At 42.9% G+C, this 19,940-nt stretch overlaps 1 protein-coding gene across 1 annotated transcript; it reads right to left on the bottom strand.

The window, feature by feature from the left end:
• Window positions 1-161: 161 nt before the first annotated feature.
• On the bottom strand, window positions 162-19,164 carry LOC116390973 (mitochondrial intermediate peptidase). The gene is made up of 18 exons (XM_031861141.1): window positions 18,839-19,164; window positions 18,458-18,631; window positions 18,217-18,305; window positions 17,961-18,047; window positions 17,772-17,835; window positions 17,479-17,661; window positions 16,769-16,925; window positions 16,598-16,646; window positions 15,499-15,559; window positions 15,279-15,331; window positions 13,384-13,537; window positions 13,087-13,164; window positions 12,555-12,762; window positions 11,724-11,833; window positions 11,410-11,484; window positions 10,862-10,978; window positions 7,384-7,505; window positions 162-6,746 (listed from the first exon to the last, which is right to left on the bottom strand). Exons 1-18 carry the CDS (start codon window positions 18,983-18,985, stop codon window positions 6,617-6,619), a joined length of 2,058 nt encoding a protein of 685 aa, XP_031717001.1. The 5' UTR covers window positions 18,986-19,164; the 3' UTR covers window positions 162-6,616.
• Between the last annotated feature and the right edge of the window lie 776 nt (window positions 19,165-19,940).

The following is a 19,940-nucleotide window of genomic DNA, read 5'->3' as shown; positions in this document are numbered from 1 at the left end:
ATATATATGAATATATATGAATATGATGGTATAGTATACCATGAAAATCTTTACACAGCATACCATAAAAATGTAATTAGAAGTCAAGGTATAGTATATATATATATAAATATATATATCATAAAAAAATGTAATAAGTTAAAGTAAAGGAGAGGATAAAGAGAGCGAGAGAGAGAGAAGCAAAGGGAGGCGTGATCATGAAAGAGGTAAGTCGGGTAAACAATAGCGCCCTCGCCGGCTTCTCATCACCAACAGCTGCGGGTGTCAGCGCCAGGAGATGAAGAGAGGCGCAACAATGAGCCGTGAGGAGTGAGTCTGTTCTCAGCCCACATCCCTGGGAGAGTTTGAGAGGAATGCACCGATAACCTCAAAGTCATAACAACATCGTGGAGGAGTATCTGATGGGAGAAGCGGCTTTTATAGATACACACAAGGAGGTGGTGCTGAGTCTGACATAACACACCGACAGGGCACCATCAGCACGCTGTAAACAGGTGAGCACTGAAGTAAATGGAGGCACCACAGAGGTTAATGGTGGAGCTGTGCAGTCCACAGAGGGAACACCACCAGAGGGTTTATCACCCGTATGCAACTTAAGGCTTTTCCTAACCATCACTGCCTGCCATTATGAATCCATGTTTAATGTATTCTGGTTTACAGCAGCAGTACCTCTGAACAGATACTGTATGAGTTGACAGCATCACAGTGGGCAGACCTCTGAAACTCACTCTTGGCGACGCACCGAGGAAACGCAGAGCCAAACCAAACATAGGCTTTGCTTTGTGTCCTTTGTTAGGAGAGTCTTAGGACAGAGGCTTTGCCTTGTGAGTCATCTCGTATTTAAGAGTTTCCATTTCCATTCATAATGGCGCTGACACGGCCATTGAGGACCCGGTCTTCTACCCATTACAGTCATCTCGGGGCCAACTTGGCCAGCAGAGTTTGGGCAGGTGTTAAAAGACACACGACAAAAAAAAAGTGTGAAACAAAAAAACAAACAGTGGATCTTTCTTAACAACTGTATCCCTGCTTTGCAGTTTGGCCGCTGAGCAGCCCCACTGGAGCTGTTGGCGGTTGAGCACCTCGCTCAAGAGTACTTGTTGGGAAGCGAAGTGCAGCACTCGCTCTCTATTCCTGCCCGATCTTCCTCAGCTGGTGTGGGAACGTTCAAGTCACACGTTCACGGCCTCTTCTAGTCTGAAATAGCTATTCTCTCAATACAGAGCAGAGAGATTCTTTCCACTGAGAAATGGAAACTCATTTTAGCCACCTGCTTTAATAACAAAATGACTCAACATGGACATTTTAGTGAATATTTAAATCCGTTGCCGTTTCCTCCCTCTGACCCTGAAGCTGCAACTTGCCCTAATATCTTTCTACAGTTACACTTACACTTGAAAGTTAAATATCTTGCCAGTAAACAGAGCTTAATCTCTCACAGGAGAACATACACAGAGTAATCTATCTACTTCAAGGGTGGTGGGCGATGGCTATCAGTCAGATGAAGACCTCTGTGTGGCTCTGAGCCTCGGTAATGACGGCTCTGGGGACAAGATCTCAGTAGAAATGTTGCCCAGCCTGCAGCTACTGCTGGTTGAAATCATCAAACATCTGAGTTACCGCCCAGTTTTGGTGGTAAAGTGTCTGCTGAGATACATTCTTTTAAGAACAGATTCACAGAACAGTAAACCCATTTTGGGGGGAAATCTTGAACATGGGGTTGAAGGCTCGTTAGTCAAAGTAAACAACAACCTCTGGAGTCGTGCATCTTTTCTACAAATACACATATATTGATTTATTGGCTCTCATGAAGTATGTGTAGGAAGCTCTTTCACACTTTTAGTGCACCAATAGCAGAATACGGCTGTTCTGCTATTAGAGCACTAATCAGCGTGGTTGGAAAGTGTCTTTAACCAATCGGAGGGCTGAGCTGTTGTATAAGAGCCATTGATCCCGGTCTCTTGGGCTTGGCTGTGCTCACTTCTTTCATGATTTAATTGGTTGCTTTTATTGGCCAATTAAGCCCACTCGCAGGGGGAGCAGCAGTACGCCACATTTGTGCATTTAAAAAAAAAAAAAAAGGGAACAAACTGCAGAGTGCAGTAACTTGAGCCTCTGTAGCGTCACATTCCATGTATGCGTACGAAAAAAAAACACTCGTACAACGACTAGCGCGCGGAGCTTTAAGTCACTTTAAGAGTTGCCGATCACACATTTTCAAAACGTGTTCCTGGCTGCCTCAGAAGCCGTTCAGCTGCTGCTTGTAACCATTTGAAACATGTCGAGGTGTGAAAAGCAGTTACTTCTGTCAAACCTGGAGGCAAACTTTGGCTCACTGCCTCTGTAATTACTCCTTTGAAGTTCAGGAAGCTTTTTCTACAAACAGCACTTAAGACAGGCCCAGAAAGTAAAGCGAGACAAGGGTGATGACAAACGCTGCACAGGGAGGCTCTTTGTTGGCTAAGTGCCTTCACAAAAGAAAACCCTGCAATGGTATTGAGGATAAACCTTACAAAACTCAGTACACCAGCGCTTTAATGTGGGAAAATGTTCCACACTTAAACGTGCAGAAAATTAATCTGTGACAAAATGCTAAATCTGATTATTGCAACTGAGAAACGCATGTATCTTAGTTTTTATGCTAATATATAGCCATGCAAGAAGCGCAACTAGTGATGTTGGTCTGTCCAATACTTTACTGTCCAATACGTAGCGGTACTTTGTTTTTGCAAATGTTAGAATACTAACATGCTAAACTAAGTCAACATGGTGAAATTATTTTAAAAATCATCCTTTTGGTGAGATTTCCATCACACAAAAGCTTCAACAACTTTCTGTCTGAATGAACCTGAACCCACTCTCTGTCTGAAAAGCTCAGTTTTAGCGCTCGCCTCTTTACGCCTCCCTCATTAAAAAGCCACGTTTGCTCTGATTGGCTAAATATGATGAATCACTGCAAAGGTAGTTCTCAAGCCGTGGGCTGTATATTCTAATGAGCCTGCATGTGACAGATACAGGAAGCCAACAAAGAAACCTGACTGGGTTGTCTTATTTTACAGTTTGTGGGTTGGAAGACACAAGCACTGAAAAAGCGAGTCTTTCATGATACGTCGCCTTGAAAACTTGTATTACTATTGTCTTCACAGCGCTGGAGTCATCAAAAGGCTAAATCACGGAGGAGACACTTCCCTCTAGACCTGGAGGATCATTTTCATCACAAATCATGTCTGCTTTTATGTAAGGGCTGTAAATTATGAATTTTGCAGCTTCACATCTTCGCTGTGAAGTTTCTCTCCTCTGGTTCAGGCCGAACTAAACATCATTGTCACAACAGTGCTGTGGGACCGTGCGGACCACCGTGCTCTTGGGGGTTTTATTAGCGACTGTGCAAGCGGTCGTATGAACTATTCAGCCACGCTGCCCTCAGACAAAGAGCTCAGCTACTGAGCCGGAGTAGATCCATTTTCTGAGCTCGGCGGTCGGGGCTCTGGGAACAGTCTGGGCCATGAAAGCCCTCTCTGTGGCAGGAGCCGAGGTTCACCTTTCTCTCTCTCGCCTTGTTCTTCCCTCTTACTCTCACTTTTTCCTTGGACTTATTTCACTCGGTACCTTGCGCTGCCGCTCTGGGTTTACGTTTCAACACTGGTCTTTCCTGGGAAACATCCAGCGGTGGGGAGGGAGCCAAGCAGATAAAGTCTGGCCTCTAGACCAGCCTCGCCCGGGTCTGCTCCGGTTCCCCGGGTGCCCCCGTCCACCACCTCGCCAAAGGGGATCGCAGCGAAATGTTACACACCACCATGTGTACAGGGCTCTTTGTTTGAAAGAATTATGCGTAGTGGGTCGGATCTGGAGTCTGCGTCCTTCTTCTGGCCTAAATACTGCGTTTGATGTAAAAAGGGCTGTTCTTATTCAAACCCGTTTTCCGTTCCCGAATAGGAATTCAAGATGGTTGCTATGAACCTCTCAACCCCGCAGTGAAGAGTGGAGAAGATCTAAATGTTTCAGCACATGCACCGATGTCCTTTTATCAATCTGACTGTGGTTTTCATGATCTCAATGTAAATCACGAGGACATATGTAGCCAGCTGAGGCGGCTGAATGAGTCTCTTTAAATACGTTTGAGTGTTTCTCCAGACATGGAATAGATATTATGATTTAAAAAAAAAAGAAAGAAATGGGTTTCAGATGATTATCATAAACGCAGGTGCACAGAGTGGACAAAACAATATGTACAATGGAAATTTGCCAAACATGCGAGACTAGAAATGGCATCTAACCACTTCAAGGCTCTGAATCTATTTTCTGTTGCAAAATGAAATCATTTTGCGTTGGTGTTATTCCCCCAAGCAGACATTTTTGCAGAAGGCTTGTACGATGACTTATGGCTGGGAATGACAGCCGGAGAGATCAATATGACCCGGATAACTATTCCGCACACATGGGCCTCGGCCTATAATTAGAGTAGCGCTCACTTCAAAAGGGAGCCATAAACGCAAATATTGACAGTTCAACAACAGTTATTTGGACAGTAGATCTAATAACAAGGACTTGATCGGTTGGTGGCGGTAATTTCAGAAGCTGGGCGCAGCCCTTAGTCGGAGCTGCCAAAGGGACAATCTGGAGGAGGAGCGAGGAGGTGACCCTGAGGGAGAGATTTACAGTCCACTCCCAAATGTCACCTGATCTTACTAATCCCTCGCCTCTGTTGTCCTGTCCAGACATGCCACAGTGACTGCTGAAGTAGGGGAGGAGGAAGGGAAGAGAAACAGGAGGAAGTCGTTTGTTTTGCCCCGTCATGTCTATTGGAAGAAACTACATCTTCTGCTGAGAATGACATAACCTGATTAACAGTCAGTTTGACGGTTACAAACAGACGCACCGGAAGATATCCAAACACAAGTCTACAGCCATGCTAGCGGCTCTGTGAGGAAGTACACACGCTAACATGTTTGGCTACACACAACGTCACAATGATAACATGCCGATGTGTAGCAGGTATATAGTTCATGATCACTATCGTAGTTTAGCGTGTTAGCATGCTAACATTTGCTACTTCGTGCTAAAACACAACGTACAGCTGAGACTGATGGGAATGCCTTTAGCTTTGCAGGTATTTGATCGCAATACAAATTATTTGACAAACTGAGCTTTTGACTTGATGATGGAGCTAGTTCAGTGATGAAAACAGATTTATTAAAAATAAAATAAAGAATGTGTGGCAGGGGAGGATACCCCCGACAGAGGACCAGCCCTGAATGTCTGTTATGTGTTTATTAACTGATTTATTGGTTGAAAAGTTCCCACCAAAGTTATTAAAGTTCAGGGAGGAACAAAAGAATTCACGGTACTCCGTCCAACAGTTGAGCAGTTTGAGTCGTCACCGACGTGGTAGACCAACTGACTGACAATGCCGTCTCTAGAGCCGCGCTGCTGGCATGGCTGAAAAATGTTGGTTAAACACAAAGTTGAATGTACCGGTCTGTGTTTTAACCCTGCAGAGTCAGTGGTTTTTTATGGTTCAAACCCATAATCATCCATGTCTATATTTCCTGCCTTCTGGATTTTGTCTGTTTTAAAAAAGAAAAGCAGCATAATGTCTTTGAGCTATGATTTCTTTTGGACTAGCATGAATAGCGTATGGTTGCCAGAGGGAGCTGACACGACAATTTATACCGCAGCAGGACTGGCTGCGTCTCTGGGTTGCTGTTGTAAACAAAGATGAGAAACATTGGGAGGTGTGTCAGATCGGTAAATAGGTGCCATTGTGGGAGCTCAAGCACAGAGCGAGCCAAACCACAACAGCAGCAACACCCGACCCGACTAATGAACTCAAGCTACGATTCCCCTCAGGTGATGTTCAATACCGTCGTTACTGGTGAGGCTTACGGACTGTAATGGACACCAAGTACACTTGTCAATCTTACTTGATATATAAATACATATTTTCATGTTTATGCTGTAGATTGATAATTCTTTGTGGGAGAAATTGGGTTCACAGTTGTCTCATGGTACTCGAATATATAGCAATCTTTACTGTTTTCATGTGTCGTTTTTTATTCATCTATTTGTCATGTAATTTATTTATTTCTTCTTCCTCTATAATATTTTATAACCCTTTTACACATTTGAAAAATAACTGGTAAATAAAAGAAGGTTACTTTTATTATCTAACTTTTTACTTTGACGCACATTCTAACTCGTAATCAGTATGTCGTCTTTCAAGGATGATTTTCTGCCTCACAGACTGCTGGAAAAAAAACACATTTTAGAGCAGTTGACCCTCCAGGCTGTCGAAATAAATCCCACAGCATAATGCGACAGTAATTTTAGCCAATGGATTGACACTTTAATTCCTAAACCGAAGGAAACCTGGAGATGAACTCTGGGGAATCTTAAAACATTTTAAAGATGGTACAAATGAGCTCAATCTGCCTGGAGAAGAGAAGGTGTCTTGCACAAGGTGGGGCGACTGTTATCTTAAGGCGATGGGGTCAAAAGGTGAGCCGGGAGCCCAAAAATATTAGCAGAACTGAGGCCTAGAAGCCTGATGTAACCCAAACATGTTCAGATAAACTGGTCCTAAAATAATGAGCTTTGTTGAATTTTATGGGTAAATCTAAAAAGATTCTTCAAACATCTTGGGGAAAAAAGTATTGGACATGGTGAAGTTACCTTCCACCATCAGCATGGGCTCCTTGGCTCCTCCATGGGCCAGCATCTGCCGACGGTAACGCTCACCCATGTCCCTGACAAAGAGAAAGACAAACACAGAAGAGAGAAAGAGATGAGGTTACAGACACCTGAATTATGCCGCCAACAAGCTCCACCACTGCCACTCGGAGCCCAGGGGCCGAGTCTCCTAAGCTGCCTGTTCACAACACACCGGTGACAGGAAACAAGAGATCTGACAACTACAGGTGGAACTAAAGCAATCTCAGAGGGAAAGGGAAGACAGCAAAGGAAAAGAAACGAGAGGCGGAGGGGGGGGAACGCTGTGGGGCTCCACGGTAGAGGGTTCGTTTTTCAAACAAAGCGTTTGTGCTTTGTCCAAAGGCAAACACTTCTGTGAATTATATCACAAACCTGCCAAGTCGGCGTGAGTTTCATATTAACGTCATGTTCAATGTCAGACGACGGAGACTTTAATGGTAAACAGGGGAAGACGGCCTGTCGGAAGGCATTTGTCTCAGCGCTTTTACACCATCCGTGTGCCTCTCCCACCAGGAACACAAGGTAACGAGTGACTCAAAAGAGTAAAAGAGTGAAGAAGTCGAGGATATTCACATTCTTGTTCGAGGGAAGTTGAACATTTTTCCTCCCATTTCTGCATGCTTAATTTGATATTCTGTTATTGAATGTTTTAACCATGAGCAGCTGTCTCACCTGTTTAAAGGGTCCTGAACGAAGCACTGTTTCCACACCATTGAGGCCACGGCGCGGGACATGAGGTAGGAGTAGTACTTGGCCCCGTAGCCAATCAGGTGGCTGAATCTCAGCTGCCACGCCTGTGGAGGAAAAAAAAAAAAAAATAAATAAAAAAATGTAGCCACAACATTATCACCTTCAGACAGGGCATCTCAAAAAGAATCTGCACGTCAGCAGGTTCTACTTCTACCAGAGTGGATGTGACAGCAGAGTGTGGTGAGGGAGCAGTGTGGAAGAGGACGACATCACAGCCGTAAAAGGCTTAAAATGTTTCTGCTCGTAAAAAAAGAAAACGGTTGAAGCTGTTCCATGACCGCAGCGAACTATCCCAGGAAAACTAAATATTAACTACAGATGACACTTCAACTGGGCAGAAAAACATCTCCGTACAGTGAAATTGAAAAACGAAACAAAAAAACCGTACTTAGTTTTGGCACTACAACTAAATTGAATCATACAACTATTAAATGTCTGCTGACAATTACATCAAACGCTTGTTTCATCTTTATTGATGCCATTATGCTGTTGGCATAAATACACCTTTTCCTCCAATAAACCTCGGCAACAAAACATTAAATCACAACCTGACAGCTCCTTCTTTAAAAAGGCCAAATCATGGAAATTCCTAAATGGTAGAAAGCCCCCTTCTCCTCTCTTCTGCGGGGGGGGGGGGGGGGGGGGGGATCTCTGCAAACGGGGACTCTGGGGGAATTCGGCTGGCAAACACTCAAACATTCAGCCATTTAGAGAAGACACAGTTAACAGAATCATAACAGACTGCAGACGCCTCCCGCCACTTTAAACAGCTTTATGATTTATACTCAAGGGAAATAATTGTCTAATGCAAAGGATGTTTAATGAGAATGCCTTGAGGCCTTTTCATAATTTCTGTAACGGCAATGTGCAGCACGACGTCTGTGACCGTGCCGACTGCGCATGCTCCAGTTTCGGCCCACACTCTGGTCCAGTTGGTTTGGAAGAGAGGTCGTGTGAGGAGAGACACGTTTATTGAATTTGTCTTTAAAGGAATACAAAGAGAACCAAACGGCGTTGAGCTCCTGGCACAAAAACGTTGTGGTGCAATACCAAAACACTGAGCTGAAAGAAGCTAAATATCTGAGGGGACCAGCAGTCGGGTTCTCTGTGGGCTCATCAGTATGAGCTAATCTTTTCAACTTACACGCGATCCTTTGTTAATATAAACATAATAACTAGAGCGGTCTCATTGAGATCTAATTTCCAAGGGAGACCCGAGTTCATACTTTATATAAAGGCGTTGTGTATTTATAATATTAACACATAAATAATTCATTAAAAAGTCTGTTTCATCAGTTTTGAATTATACCGACTTTATTATTCTGATAAAAAATGTATTAACCTTGTGTTTATAAAGCAGTTTAAAGTCATTGGAGTGAAACAAGGACTGAATTAAAATAATATCACGAAAAAGCCAGAAAACAACAAACTTAAAATCCTGTATTTAACGTTCATGCTACAAAAATACCTTCAAACTGATGTTACTGGATCTCAAAGTGTAATAAACGTTAAAAACAGCTGGGCGATCCAGCAGCGTTAGAAACGATTAAGCTTGAAAGTGTTGACTGGACGAGCTGCTCTGGGCTGCGGTGGCTTCTAATAAGAGGAGAACGCTCTCCTGAGGGGCCGCTCTGGCTCAGAAAGACCGCGGGCAAGCTAACGCTAAAGTTTGCTGTGTCAGCTGAACGCAGCGGTGCCTTCAGTCATGTGGATTAGAAGTCTGTTATAGCGGCTTGAAGCTAATTCACACAACTGACAAAACAAAATTGTGCATCAATTATTCTGATTCGTGAAAGCAACATCAATAAATATTCATATTTGGACTTTTTGTTGCTCAAGTCTTAAATCCAGCCTTTCATTTGGAGACTCTTTGGCTTCCCTGTATGTCCTCATATACTGGAAACAAATACAAATCTATTGAAGAGCTGTTTGGTTTTACGCTGTAAACACTTCAAACGTGCCACATAAATGATCTTCAGGCTTCCTCTCCGTTTCCAAACCGCCCCATTGCCTCACATCAAATGATTAATGTCAACGTTAGTGTGCGAGTGCAAGTGGACGACATGTCAGCGAGATGTCCTTTTGATCCCGACGTTCAAGGAGGAGACAAAGTCAGCGCAGGCTTTTAACTCCGTTCCTCTTGTAAGTGAGATAAAAGACACGTTTTGTTCCGTCTAAACTCAACTCGTGGTGCGTTCACATTTCCACAGGAAAGTGTGGATTAAATGTGCTTGAGTGTGCATTAAAAACACTGCTCATTAAAAAACAAAAAAAGGGGGGGGAGATCATGAAGCATTCAAGCCAAGAATAGCAGATTAAAGAAATGTCAACACAGCGAGCAGAACATCTTGCTTTCTGCCATTTATTTCCAAATATTATCTTCGGCTCAAGGGTGAGCATGTGGTGTGTGTTACTTACAGCTGATCCTCTTTCTCTCTCTGCACACAGTGGGAAATGATAGCCCTGCTCTATAAACTATACACATGTCAGCATCACCCTAATGTTTACAATCCGCGCTCTCCGTAACCTATTAGCCACTCAAAAGTTCACTTTGCTGTGGAAACTTTGCCTGAGCCGCGTTTCCACGAGGAGAGAGAGAGAGAGAAAGAAACAGAGGGCACATTTTTTAAAAGAAACAAGCTTAAGTAGAGTCTGTCATTGAAGGATCTAAACAAATCTGTTTTCACTCGCTCTGATCCAACGATGATCCAATACATGAAACTTAAAGCGCCGCAATCATCCTTCAGTTTCTGCCGAGTTCAAATGAGGAAAAAGGATCGTGCTGTGGTTGGCTGTGCACACGGGGCGAGGTGTCTGTTAGATCTTTCAGTGTGGGGTTTGAAACGTTGAAGAGACTATATGACATAAAGCACAACCTCTGGAGAGAGGGAGCAGGACACGAGAAGAAGAGTGGGAGGACGCTGCCCTGGAGAATATACAGAAGTTCTGTAATCTCTATTCCTGATGGAACCCCACATAATTACAGCCCGGAGTAAATGCTTTATGACTTCTCCCTCCTTTGCCTCACCCACTCGCCCACAGCTGCAAAAGTGGGGGAAATAGAGAGCTTTTTTCATTAAAGGACCGGGAGGAAGAGTTTCAAATATTTCCCCCAGGGAGAGCTCATTCAGAGTTTACCTCCGCTTTGTGATTTTAGCAGGGCTTCAAAAAAAAAAAAAGAGGCTTTAATCCGTTAAACGCTGCTGTGCCTTGGTAAGAGATATAAAACCAGGGAGAAAGGAAAGAGAAGGAGAAAGAGTAGAAAGCTGAAAGGAGTCCTTGTCCAAGTTTGTCTTTAGGGAACCAAAGAACAGAACTTTCCCCAAATTATCAAACCCCAAAGACTGTAATCCATCTAAAGACACGGTATTAGAGACAAGCCACTCAGCTGGAGATGTACCGTATTGGGCGCGTAAGGCAAGCCGTAGAATTTCTGCTGCATCTCCTCCAGGATCTCTGTGGTGGTCTGGTTCTGAGGCTGGCCGTGGTAGATCTGGTCCAACACCGCATAGAAAATCTGCACAAGAAAAAAACAGAAAGAACTCTATTTATTTTCTGCTAAGAAAATGAATACAGTTTTCATCAACCATTAATAACAATATTAAAGTAGTTTAAGTGGAATCCCTGTTCGTTAAAACAGCTAAAAGACAAACCAGCAGTCTTCAACAAGGAAAACTAAGGTAATATGGTTTAATAATTAAGCTCTGTGTCGGTTTAATGATACAAAGCCTGTGCAGGCCTTTCAACCACAAGATGCTGTTAAATGTTTATGATGAGACACATTAAAAAACGGACCGGAGGCTTTTGTACTTGATGGATTGTTGATCACACAGCGAGCAGTCTTTCTGCAGTTGTGTGTTCTTGTGAAAGTGAAACATACTTTTAGATATAATTGGAAGTGATGCGTGTGTGTGTGTGTGTGTGTGTGTGTGTGGTTGGTCATCATACCTGCAGCTGGGTGTCTGCGGCTCCGCACACCTTCTTTGACTCACACAGGCGAGCCACCAAACTCTGAGGGAGACGCTGAGTAGACAATGACACAGACGGAAGAAACCAGACAGAAAGACATCATTTCATCTCATCCGAGTGCATCCTTTTAGTCACGATAACTGCAGATGTCACTCAATCTTTATAAATAATGTCACAGCTAAAATGAAGGTGTTAATATTAGTATAATCCTGATGTATTGAATATCTCTCTACAACTATTGAGTAATATTTCAGTGGTTCAAGGTGATGGTGAATCTGAGGGTTTCGGTGTACCTGTCCAGTTTCATAATGGCGTGCAAACTGGCTGATGACTCTGTAGTCGGTGGCAAAGTACTCCATGAGGATGGACGGGACTTCAGCGAAGTCAGTCGCACATCTGGTTCCTGGAGGAGAGGACGTCAGAGCTCAGAGACAAGAACACAAAAACTAAAACACAAGGAGGTCTGACCAAATCACTCCAGAATCGACCCGACTGTGCTCGGTACTGTGTGTCGTTTTAACGGAATATCAAGAACAACATCTGATAGAAAGAGAGATTTAGAGGAAAAAAAAAAGATATGATTAAAGTTACAGGTGATGTGACTGCCGTGAGCTTTCAGACACAATAGTAATTAAAGTAGCATGTCTAAACAGCTGTAAATATGGTGTCCATCAAGAAAACAGCCTGAAGTTGAGTTCATGGATACTGTTATTAGTGTAAAATAAATAGTTTTGGGATCTTCTATTACCGAAGAAGACATCCATCAGCTTTAACTGACAAGAGAAACTGTATTGAATGACAGCTTTACCTGCCAAGCATGATCTAAAGCTCTGGGCTCGTCTATCACATTTACACTCCATTTTTAATTTGCCACTCTGTTATGAATAACTTAGACGCTCCATATGTTACAACACAATTCCTGCTTTTGACATCATTTTCAGATACCCAGCTCATAAAATGTCAAATCTTCTGCCAGGTAAACAGTTTGAATGACACACGTGTACAATGCTCATATATCTTTGTCTTACTTGGTCATTTATCATTTCTACGGAGATGTAATATTTCAAAAATAAGTTTTGTAAGTTGCACATGGTTTCAGTCTCCGATCTGTGCTCGCAGCTCACCCGTCACATGCTGGTAGCGGGTGCGTCCCAGCATGGAGTGCATGGCGTGTCCCATCTCATGGAAGAGGTTCTCCATCATGCCGGGAGTGAGCAGGGTGGGGGCTCTCTTGGTCGGGTGGGGCAGACTCAACATCAGCACCACGACTGGGAGCTGGTACTGACCCGTTTCCGTGCACCGGCGGCCGCCGCGGATGGTGAAGTGACAGTCCTGAGAGGAGGAGGAAGAAGGGACGATTGATTAAAAAAAAACAAAAAAACAAAAAAAAACAATCACACAGTTGCATATTTTATCACTGATTAAATTAAGAAAATAACACAAGAGCATGTCACAGATTACAACAATGTCTTCATTGTTCATTTTGTCAGTTTCAAGGTTCCACGTTGCCTTACGTCAGTGAAAGGGGCTTTTATTCTGTTATGCAGATAAATAATATTTGATCTGAAAGCTGAATTAAAAACTATGGAGAGGCCTATCTCCTGAGGAGAAACCATCAACAACCTGTGAAGACATTGTAGATGTGTGTATGCACACCTGATGAGGTTTATCCTGCCGGTGGAAAAAGTCACAGTAGATATATCCCATTAATCCCTCCGTCTCATGTACCACAGCCTGGGAACACACACACACACACACACACACATAAAGACATATTAAAACACATAGTATTGAAAAACTTTGATCTTTGAAATAAACACCTTTGCTACCACATGGTAGAAAGCCGTCTTTGTTTTAACACGAGACATAGAACAGACTTCAAACACCAACATTTTAGAAAGAGGCATTGATCCAACACAATCCCAGACATGTGGCTGCATTAGTCAGATTTACCAGTTTGCGGACGTCCTCGCTCCAGACCTCTCCAGCACTGGCGTGTTCGGACATCAGGGACACGCCGTACAGCTGGGAGAAGAGGTTGTTCAAACCCTCCATGCAGGCGCCCAGAGACAAATATGGAGTGTACAGACTGGGCTCTATGTTGTACCTGCCATGAGCAAAACAAACCACAACAAAACGGATTTGAAAATAAAAAGACTTATGACTCAAGTTTACTCCGTGTATGAAAGTGTCAGACTATTTAAACAGATACAAGAATGACAATGAGCATCATTTCTGTAGATGTCTCCTTGCAGGCTGAGCAAGTCTGGCTAAAACTCTCCTGACCATTCCACACTTGTGATAACTGGTAGGACAAAGAGACCATCGCGAGGAGAGGGGCCCCCCATGTTTAAAATGGATGCGTTCATGCTGCTGTAAACGCTCGTTTAGCTTCAACACCACATGTAGTGTGTTATCAGTGATGACTGACAGACTGCGGCTGCCGAGCGCGGCTCTGTTTACCGCACAAACACAATCTGGACCTCGTTTCAATGCGGTCTGAACACTGATGGACAAGCAGAGATAAAGAGAAAATGATTGAGTGAGTGATTGGGAGAAAAAGTCACGAGAGAGAGACTGACGAGTGTTTTTTTGTGGGAGAGATCAACAGCTTTTGGATCAACGCGTGTTAAAAATGTACGAGGCAGAAAACAGAAGCAGCTCAGAGGGGGAACGGCTCTTTAATGCAATCCTTTCTTTAGGAATGTTCTGCTAACTAGCGGAGCCCAAAAACCACCAAACAGGAGAAGATTAGAAATGAAGGGGCGGCACGACGGAGAGGAGGACCAGTGAGCAGATCCACTCCTCCTCAGAAGCCCCGGGAACAGTCACCAGCACACAGATACGCAGGCGATTTGTTGGCAGCTTAAATCCAAAAGGACACATGAGGGATCCATAACGTCTGCAATAAAGATTTATCTAAAACGTCTCTGGAACGTTTGGCCTGTCGTGTTATTGGTCTCTGGAGACTGCTGGGAGGGAAATGTGCAGTTCATTAAGGACAGAGATGTCTGCTCAAGTTGGAGACACTCAATGGCAGATGATCGCTGTTCAAATGAGTTTGAAATGAGAAAGGAGTTTGAGTAACAGGGCGCTAAGACCATGAACGTCCCCGGGACCTCTGTTGACTTCTGTTCGACTGATCCAGATGTGTTCCATTGTTTCCTCGTGTCCAGAGAACAGTCCAACACCAAAACACCTTCTTCCATTTACACAGTTATGGAGCGGGAAACCGTGAATGTTTGGCTTTAATAAATAACTAAGCGATTAATTGTACCGTTTCAGAACCATCGTCGGTCACAGGAGACGTTCAACATTATAAACTCCCTCAAATCAACTAGTACATCAAACATGTTTTAAGGCCACATGAATACATGCTATTTCTATTTGCTAATTACTCGCAATAATCATATTTGGTGCATTAGTCATCAAATAAAAAAAATCAGAATAACATCATAACAACACATGACAGTCAGAGAAATAGAAGAGACAAAATGTGTAGGAGCAACAGTTTGACCACCATAATGTAGCCGTGTGTCTAATGTAAACAAACACTGGGGTTCAGGGCCTCAACATGAATTCCCCAAAATGCCACAGCCACAAACACTGAAAAGTGACAACAGGCTGAAGAGGGAGATTATACCAGATATTATTGTCCTGGATTAGAAAGGAGTCTGAGAGAACACTTGGACAACTGCCATACTTCTCTCCTAACACCTTTTATAACGCCCGACACCCGAGGATGAGCCAACAACAGCTCACACCTCGGAGTAATATGGAATTACAAACATCTCAAAGATACTGATCAAGGCGACTTTATCAAATGACAGCAGGCATCAGATACTCACCTTTCAGCACGCAACACACCACTGAGGTACGGATGGTCCCAAGGCATGAGCTCCTATGAGACAACACCAGCAGTATTTTATTTACATGCGATAGACTACACTGAATTATAGTGAATCTAATATAGAAACAAAATGCTTTAAACCATTGGGCAAATAATACTGATTAAGCTCAATGTGTCGGAATATGTTGCGAAACAAAAGAAAAAGAAAAATCACTCACAGAATTTCGAGGGTTGAGTTTTTTCTTCATGTTCCTCATCATCGTAAAGTCTGCGGCTGTTCTGTGAGATGAAAAAGAGAAACGGTTATGAGCTCATTGCCTTGAGGCAGTCATTCCAGTCTGTACCTATGTATGTCTCCAGGGTCAAAGGGTGGGGGGGGAATAGAAACCTATCCCAGCATGCATTTGGCTGAAGGCAGGGGAACACCCTGGACCGGCTGCCGGGCCAACGTGCTCACATTCGAACCTGTGGGTAATTTACAGTCTCAGGTGCACCTGACTTGCATATTTCTGGGGCTGTTGAAGATTACGGATGCCGGCTCAGGGAATGTGACACAGAGGGAAGACAAGAGACTTTCTTAAAAACAAACTATTAAACAAAGGGCGTGAGCGGCAATGAAAGGAGGTACTAAAACTGGCTCACAGGAACAAAACAAAGCGTGAGCTGTAGCACCTAGTACCAAAGCTGCAAATACAACATTAACTGTAACAACTTCCACACCGAACATTCTGGTTCCTCGCCCGTCAAACCAAATTCCACCACAAACTCAGCATCGTCAGACACTCCAGGCTCAAAGCAAGTCAACGTACAAGACCTGGCTGATGTATTTTACGGTCCTTAACTAATGTTTTTAAAAGGTTACAAACCCACAAAAGACACAAACACATGTACTACTGGAACATGTGCAGTGAAGATGCAGACAGCCACAACAGAGCCCAACTCCAACCAAGCAGAGTGAGCAGACCAGCAATGAAAGAAGCAGTGCACGGATGTGTGGAGATTAGTCATCCTATCAGTCATATTTGGTCGAAGTCAACTAAGATTTCTTTAGTTGATTAGTCGTTTTATGGATGAGAGTTGTAAGAAAGACGAGAGACAGACGGAGCACACGGTACAGCTTTCACAACCTGGAAGGCCCAGCTGTCAACCCTCACACATGTCTGATGAGGTTGGCCATAACAGCCTCCAAGACAGTGGGAGGGCCGTCACATCGTCTTACAAGACAATATATAAAAAAATATCCGGTCATCATAAAAACCATGTCACAGAATACTGAGCTTTACATCTTTGACAAACACTTTTAGGAGTAGACGGTACCTGTCTGACAGCTTCTCCGTCAACAAATGAAGAAAGCTCATCACCGCCTCTACAAACAGAGAGAAAGATGAAGTTGCAGCATGTTCAAATATCTAAAAAGTAGTTGCCTAACGCACTATAAGAGCAACTTAGAATCTATAATGATGCTGAAGCAACGCGCCGTATATCCACCTGGTGTCTTGGCCATCGTTCCCTTCAGGGCTCTGTGTCCGTAGGACTCGTAGCCGACCAGTTTGGCCAGTTTGTATCTGCATTTCAGCAGCTCTTCCAGACACTCCATCAAATCTGCGTTTGGATGAAGGTAAATCATGTACGCTATTTCTCGCACCTGCAGGTGGAAGAGAGAATGAAGAGCAAAATTCATGACACAACATAATATTAAGCGAGATATCAACAAACGAATGCAATCTGCTAATCCAGAGTTACAGATGAGAGATCTTTGGATGGTCATGTGTAGACGATAATGTATCATATCTCTCTACTTTAATTTTTGTCTGGACGGAGCTTTTAACCTCCTTCATGAGAGACATCGGCACAACTATGATGACATTAAGATTAGAGAAAAACGGTTAATATAAATAAAGAGTTTTCTTGTAACTGTATAACGTAAATCTTTAAAATTAAAGTTCGTAACTGTAAGAGAGAGATTATTTGGACAATTTTATAGGCACCTCCAGGAGGGAGGAGCCAATATTTCATTAAAAAATGCTTTCAAACTTTCCTTTTTGTGTTTCGAACGCTTTCATTTTATCATTAATCAGGAAAGTATTGACCACTATAATTTAAAAAAAGTCCCTTAATCTAATATACGGCAACAGTGCCACCTGCTGAGCAGAAGCGAGAAAGGTTTTGTGGTGACCCGGAGCAAATAAAGCACACACCAAGTCATCGGGGGAGTCTGCGTGTAATCCCCCAATTTGGATGAAGCTTCCTTCTTCTGCAAAGTGCATGTGTAGATGCTCGGGAATCGCAGACCTCGCAATTCTGTTCGGCAGGTGAGAGCCGACCAGAAACTCGTTGTTTAGATCCAACAGCTTCACGTGGAGAGCGACGGCCTCTTTCCTCTGCAGAGGAAAAAAACAAGCACCAAGTTCAGTAAAATCCCACTGCATAAAGGAGAAACATGTTGTCTTTACACATTATTGATTACTTGTCTATATTATGACCACCTCACCAGTTTGTCATCCAGATGAATTCCACTGATTTCAAAGTCGAACAGGAACAGCTCTGCCACTCGTCTAGAAAAGGCAGAAATAAATCAATCACTTACCATCATACACTACTAGACATTGATGTATTTATGGGAAGAGATAAACAACAAATCATTTATCCAGATACTAAATAAAATGACAGTAAAAATTACCTCGTATCAGCGTCCAGTTTAGCCACAATATCCGGGCTGTCCAGCAATATTTTTAGGCTCTTGCAAAGCTCAACGTTGGTGTTCAGCCTGAAACACACAACCAGCGAACATGAACATCTATCGAGTACTAAAGCTGTTTAATGTCTTTTAACGACCGGCGTTTTCTTACTGTTGTACAAGTTGATCATAGATCATAAGCTAGATGTGCTGGGGTGCATATTTGTAGTGTGCAGATCTTTGTTAAGGTGCCACTTACTTCTCCACAACCGTGCCGATCTCTATGCAGGCCTTCTCTGCAGCCTCGCGAAACGCTGGATCTGGATGTGCCACTTTCACAAAGTCTGCCTGTAATAGCAAGAACAATGACAGGCTTACAACTCTTCAGATAACACAATTAAGCAGATGATGCAGAATACATGAGTTGTAGGTAGCAGCAGCACAGTCTCAGAAGTGTGCTTTTTTTTTGGGGGGGGGGGGGGGGGGGTGTTTAAACTCACCAGATCAGCCACTTTACACAAACCATCTGAGAGTTGGTCAAAAGACTCCACCGTCTCAACGCCTGGAGGACAAGAACAGGCGTTCTCCACCAGACGCTCCGTGTTCTTCAGAGCTCGGTCTGTGACAGCCTGGAAGCCTGCAGGACAGCTCAGCTCTGGCACCCCAAACAAACCCTGCAACCAGGAGGTCAAACACACACACACACACACACCCCCACACACACACCCCCACCCCCACACACACACACACACACACACACACACACACACTGGGAATGTCATGACTGATGCACTCTCTATTTACATTATTTCAGTAAAGCTGCACGCACTGATGTAAAGGTGTTGTAAACTTAGCAGACATATTTAAAGACAAATACAAACCACGTTTTTCTCGAACAAGTTCGGTCGTTTTTGATGTTTGGCGTTGAAAGCAGCTCCAACAGGAGACCACGTTGTGACATTTCTCCGAACATGCGTCCACAAGCTCCGGTGCTTCACAACGTAAAGTAACCTTTTACACGCAGACATGTTGTACTATATCTGCTCCTTCCTGGTGATGTCTACTGACAGTGGCTGACAGAGGACATGCTAAACTTTAGCGTCAATGTGAGCCTGTTTTCAAAAGCCGGAAATGTACAACTAATGTATTCAAACTTTATCTTTAATCTTTACCTGTCAAGCCAACAGACACTCACATGTTAGCTCAATGACCATCTAAGCCAAGCTAAGCGACTGTAGCAGGTGGTACTTTCGTGAAAAAAAATAAAAATTGTAAAAATACATATTTAAAAAAAGTAATCTTCATAACAAATATAATATTGTAACACGCTGCATATTATTTTTGTTAAAGTATTGCATTTTCCTAATTTTTAATGAGTAATAATAATAAAAAACCGTACAACTGATGTGTCGAAAGTGCGACTGGCTACTGAAAACCATTACGTGATGACGTCACATAGAAGCGACGGTGGTTACTTGTTTTTGAAGCCCCTACACAATAAAAGCAGGTTAATGTGCATCAAAAACACCAAATACATTAAATCTCACCTTTACCTGAATAGTTATATGTCGTATGAAAATTACATTTAACTATACAACATATTCGGATGACAAAAGTACAAATAACACTATTAATATAATAAAGAAAGCAAATTAAACGCTAATCGGGGTTTTATTTCATCTAGAAGCTGATCAATTATTTATCAAGAAATCAATAGTTTTGTCTTCTGGGATTGCCTCGAAACATTTTAATGGGGGTCTGCCGTGAAGCATTCAGAGACAGAGCGGCAAAACTACACAACACGATTGTCTCTGTTCAATTAAATTTATTACGATCTAAATCAAGTTAGGTCTTAAAAATGGAGACTCGAAAATAGAGTAGTGAATACCATTTAAATGAATGATTATAATCTATTGGGAACTATACTCCCTATAAACATTTCTTAAAATATTGAACTATTCCTTTAATTCTTGATATAAACTC

Source organism: Anarrhichthys ocellatus, unplaced genomic scaffold (assembly GCF_004355925.1).
Source record: "Anarrhichthys ocellatus isolate YVR2014 unplaced genomic scaffold, GSC_Weel_1.0 scaffold24, whole genome shotgun sequence".
Classification (NCBI taxonomy): domain Eukaryota; kingdom Metazoa; phylum Chordata; class Actinopteri; order Perciformes; family Anarhichadidae; genus Anarrhichthys; species Anarrhichthys ocellatus.
This window is presented reverse-complemented; position numbering and strand designations above follow the sequence as displayed.

Coding starts and splice junctions, on each gene's coding strand:
- LOC116390973 (XM_031861141.1), bottom strand. CDS start 18,985: ATGTCTGCGTGTAAAAGGTTACTTTACGTTGTGAAGCACCGGAGCTTG. Junction 17,836..17,960: donor AAACTGGACGCTGATACGAG/GTAATTTTTACT, acceptor TGCCTTTTCTAG/ACGAGTGGCAGAGCTGTTCC. Junction 15,332..15,498: donor AACTCAACCCTCGAAATTCT/GTGAGTGATTTT, acceptor GTTGTCTCATAG/GAGCTCATGCCTTGGGACCA.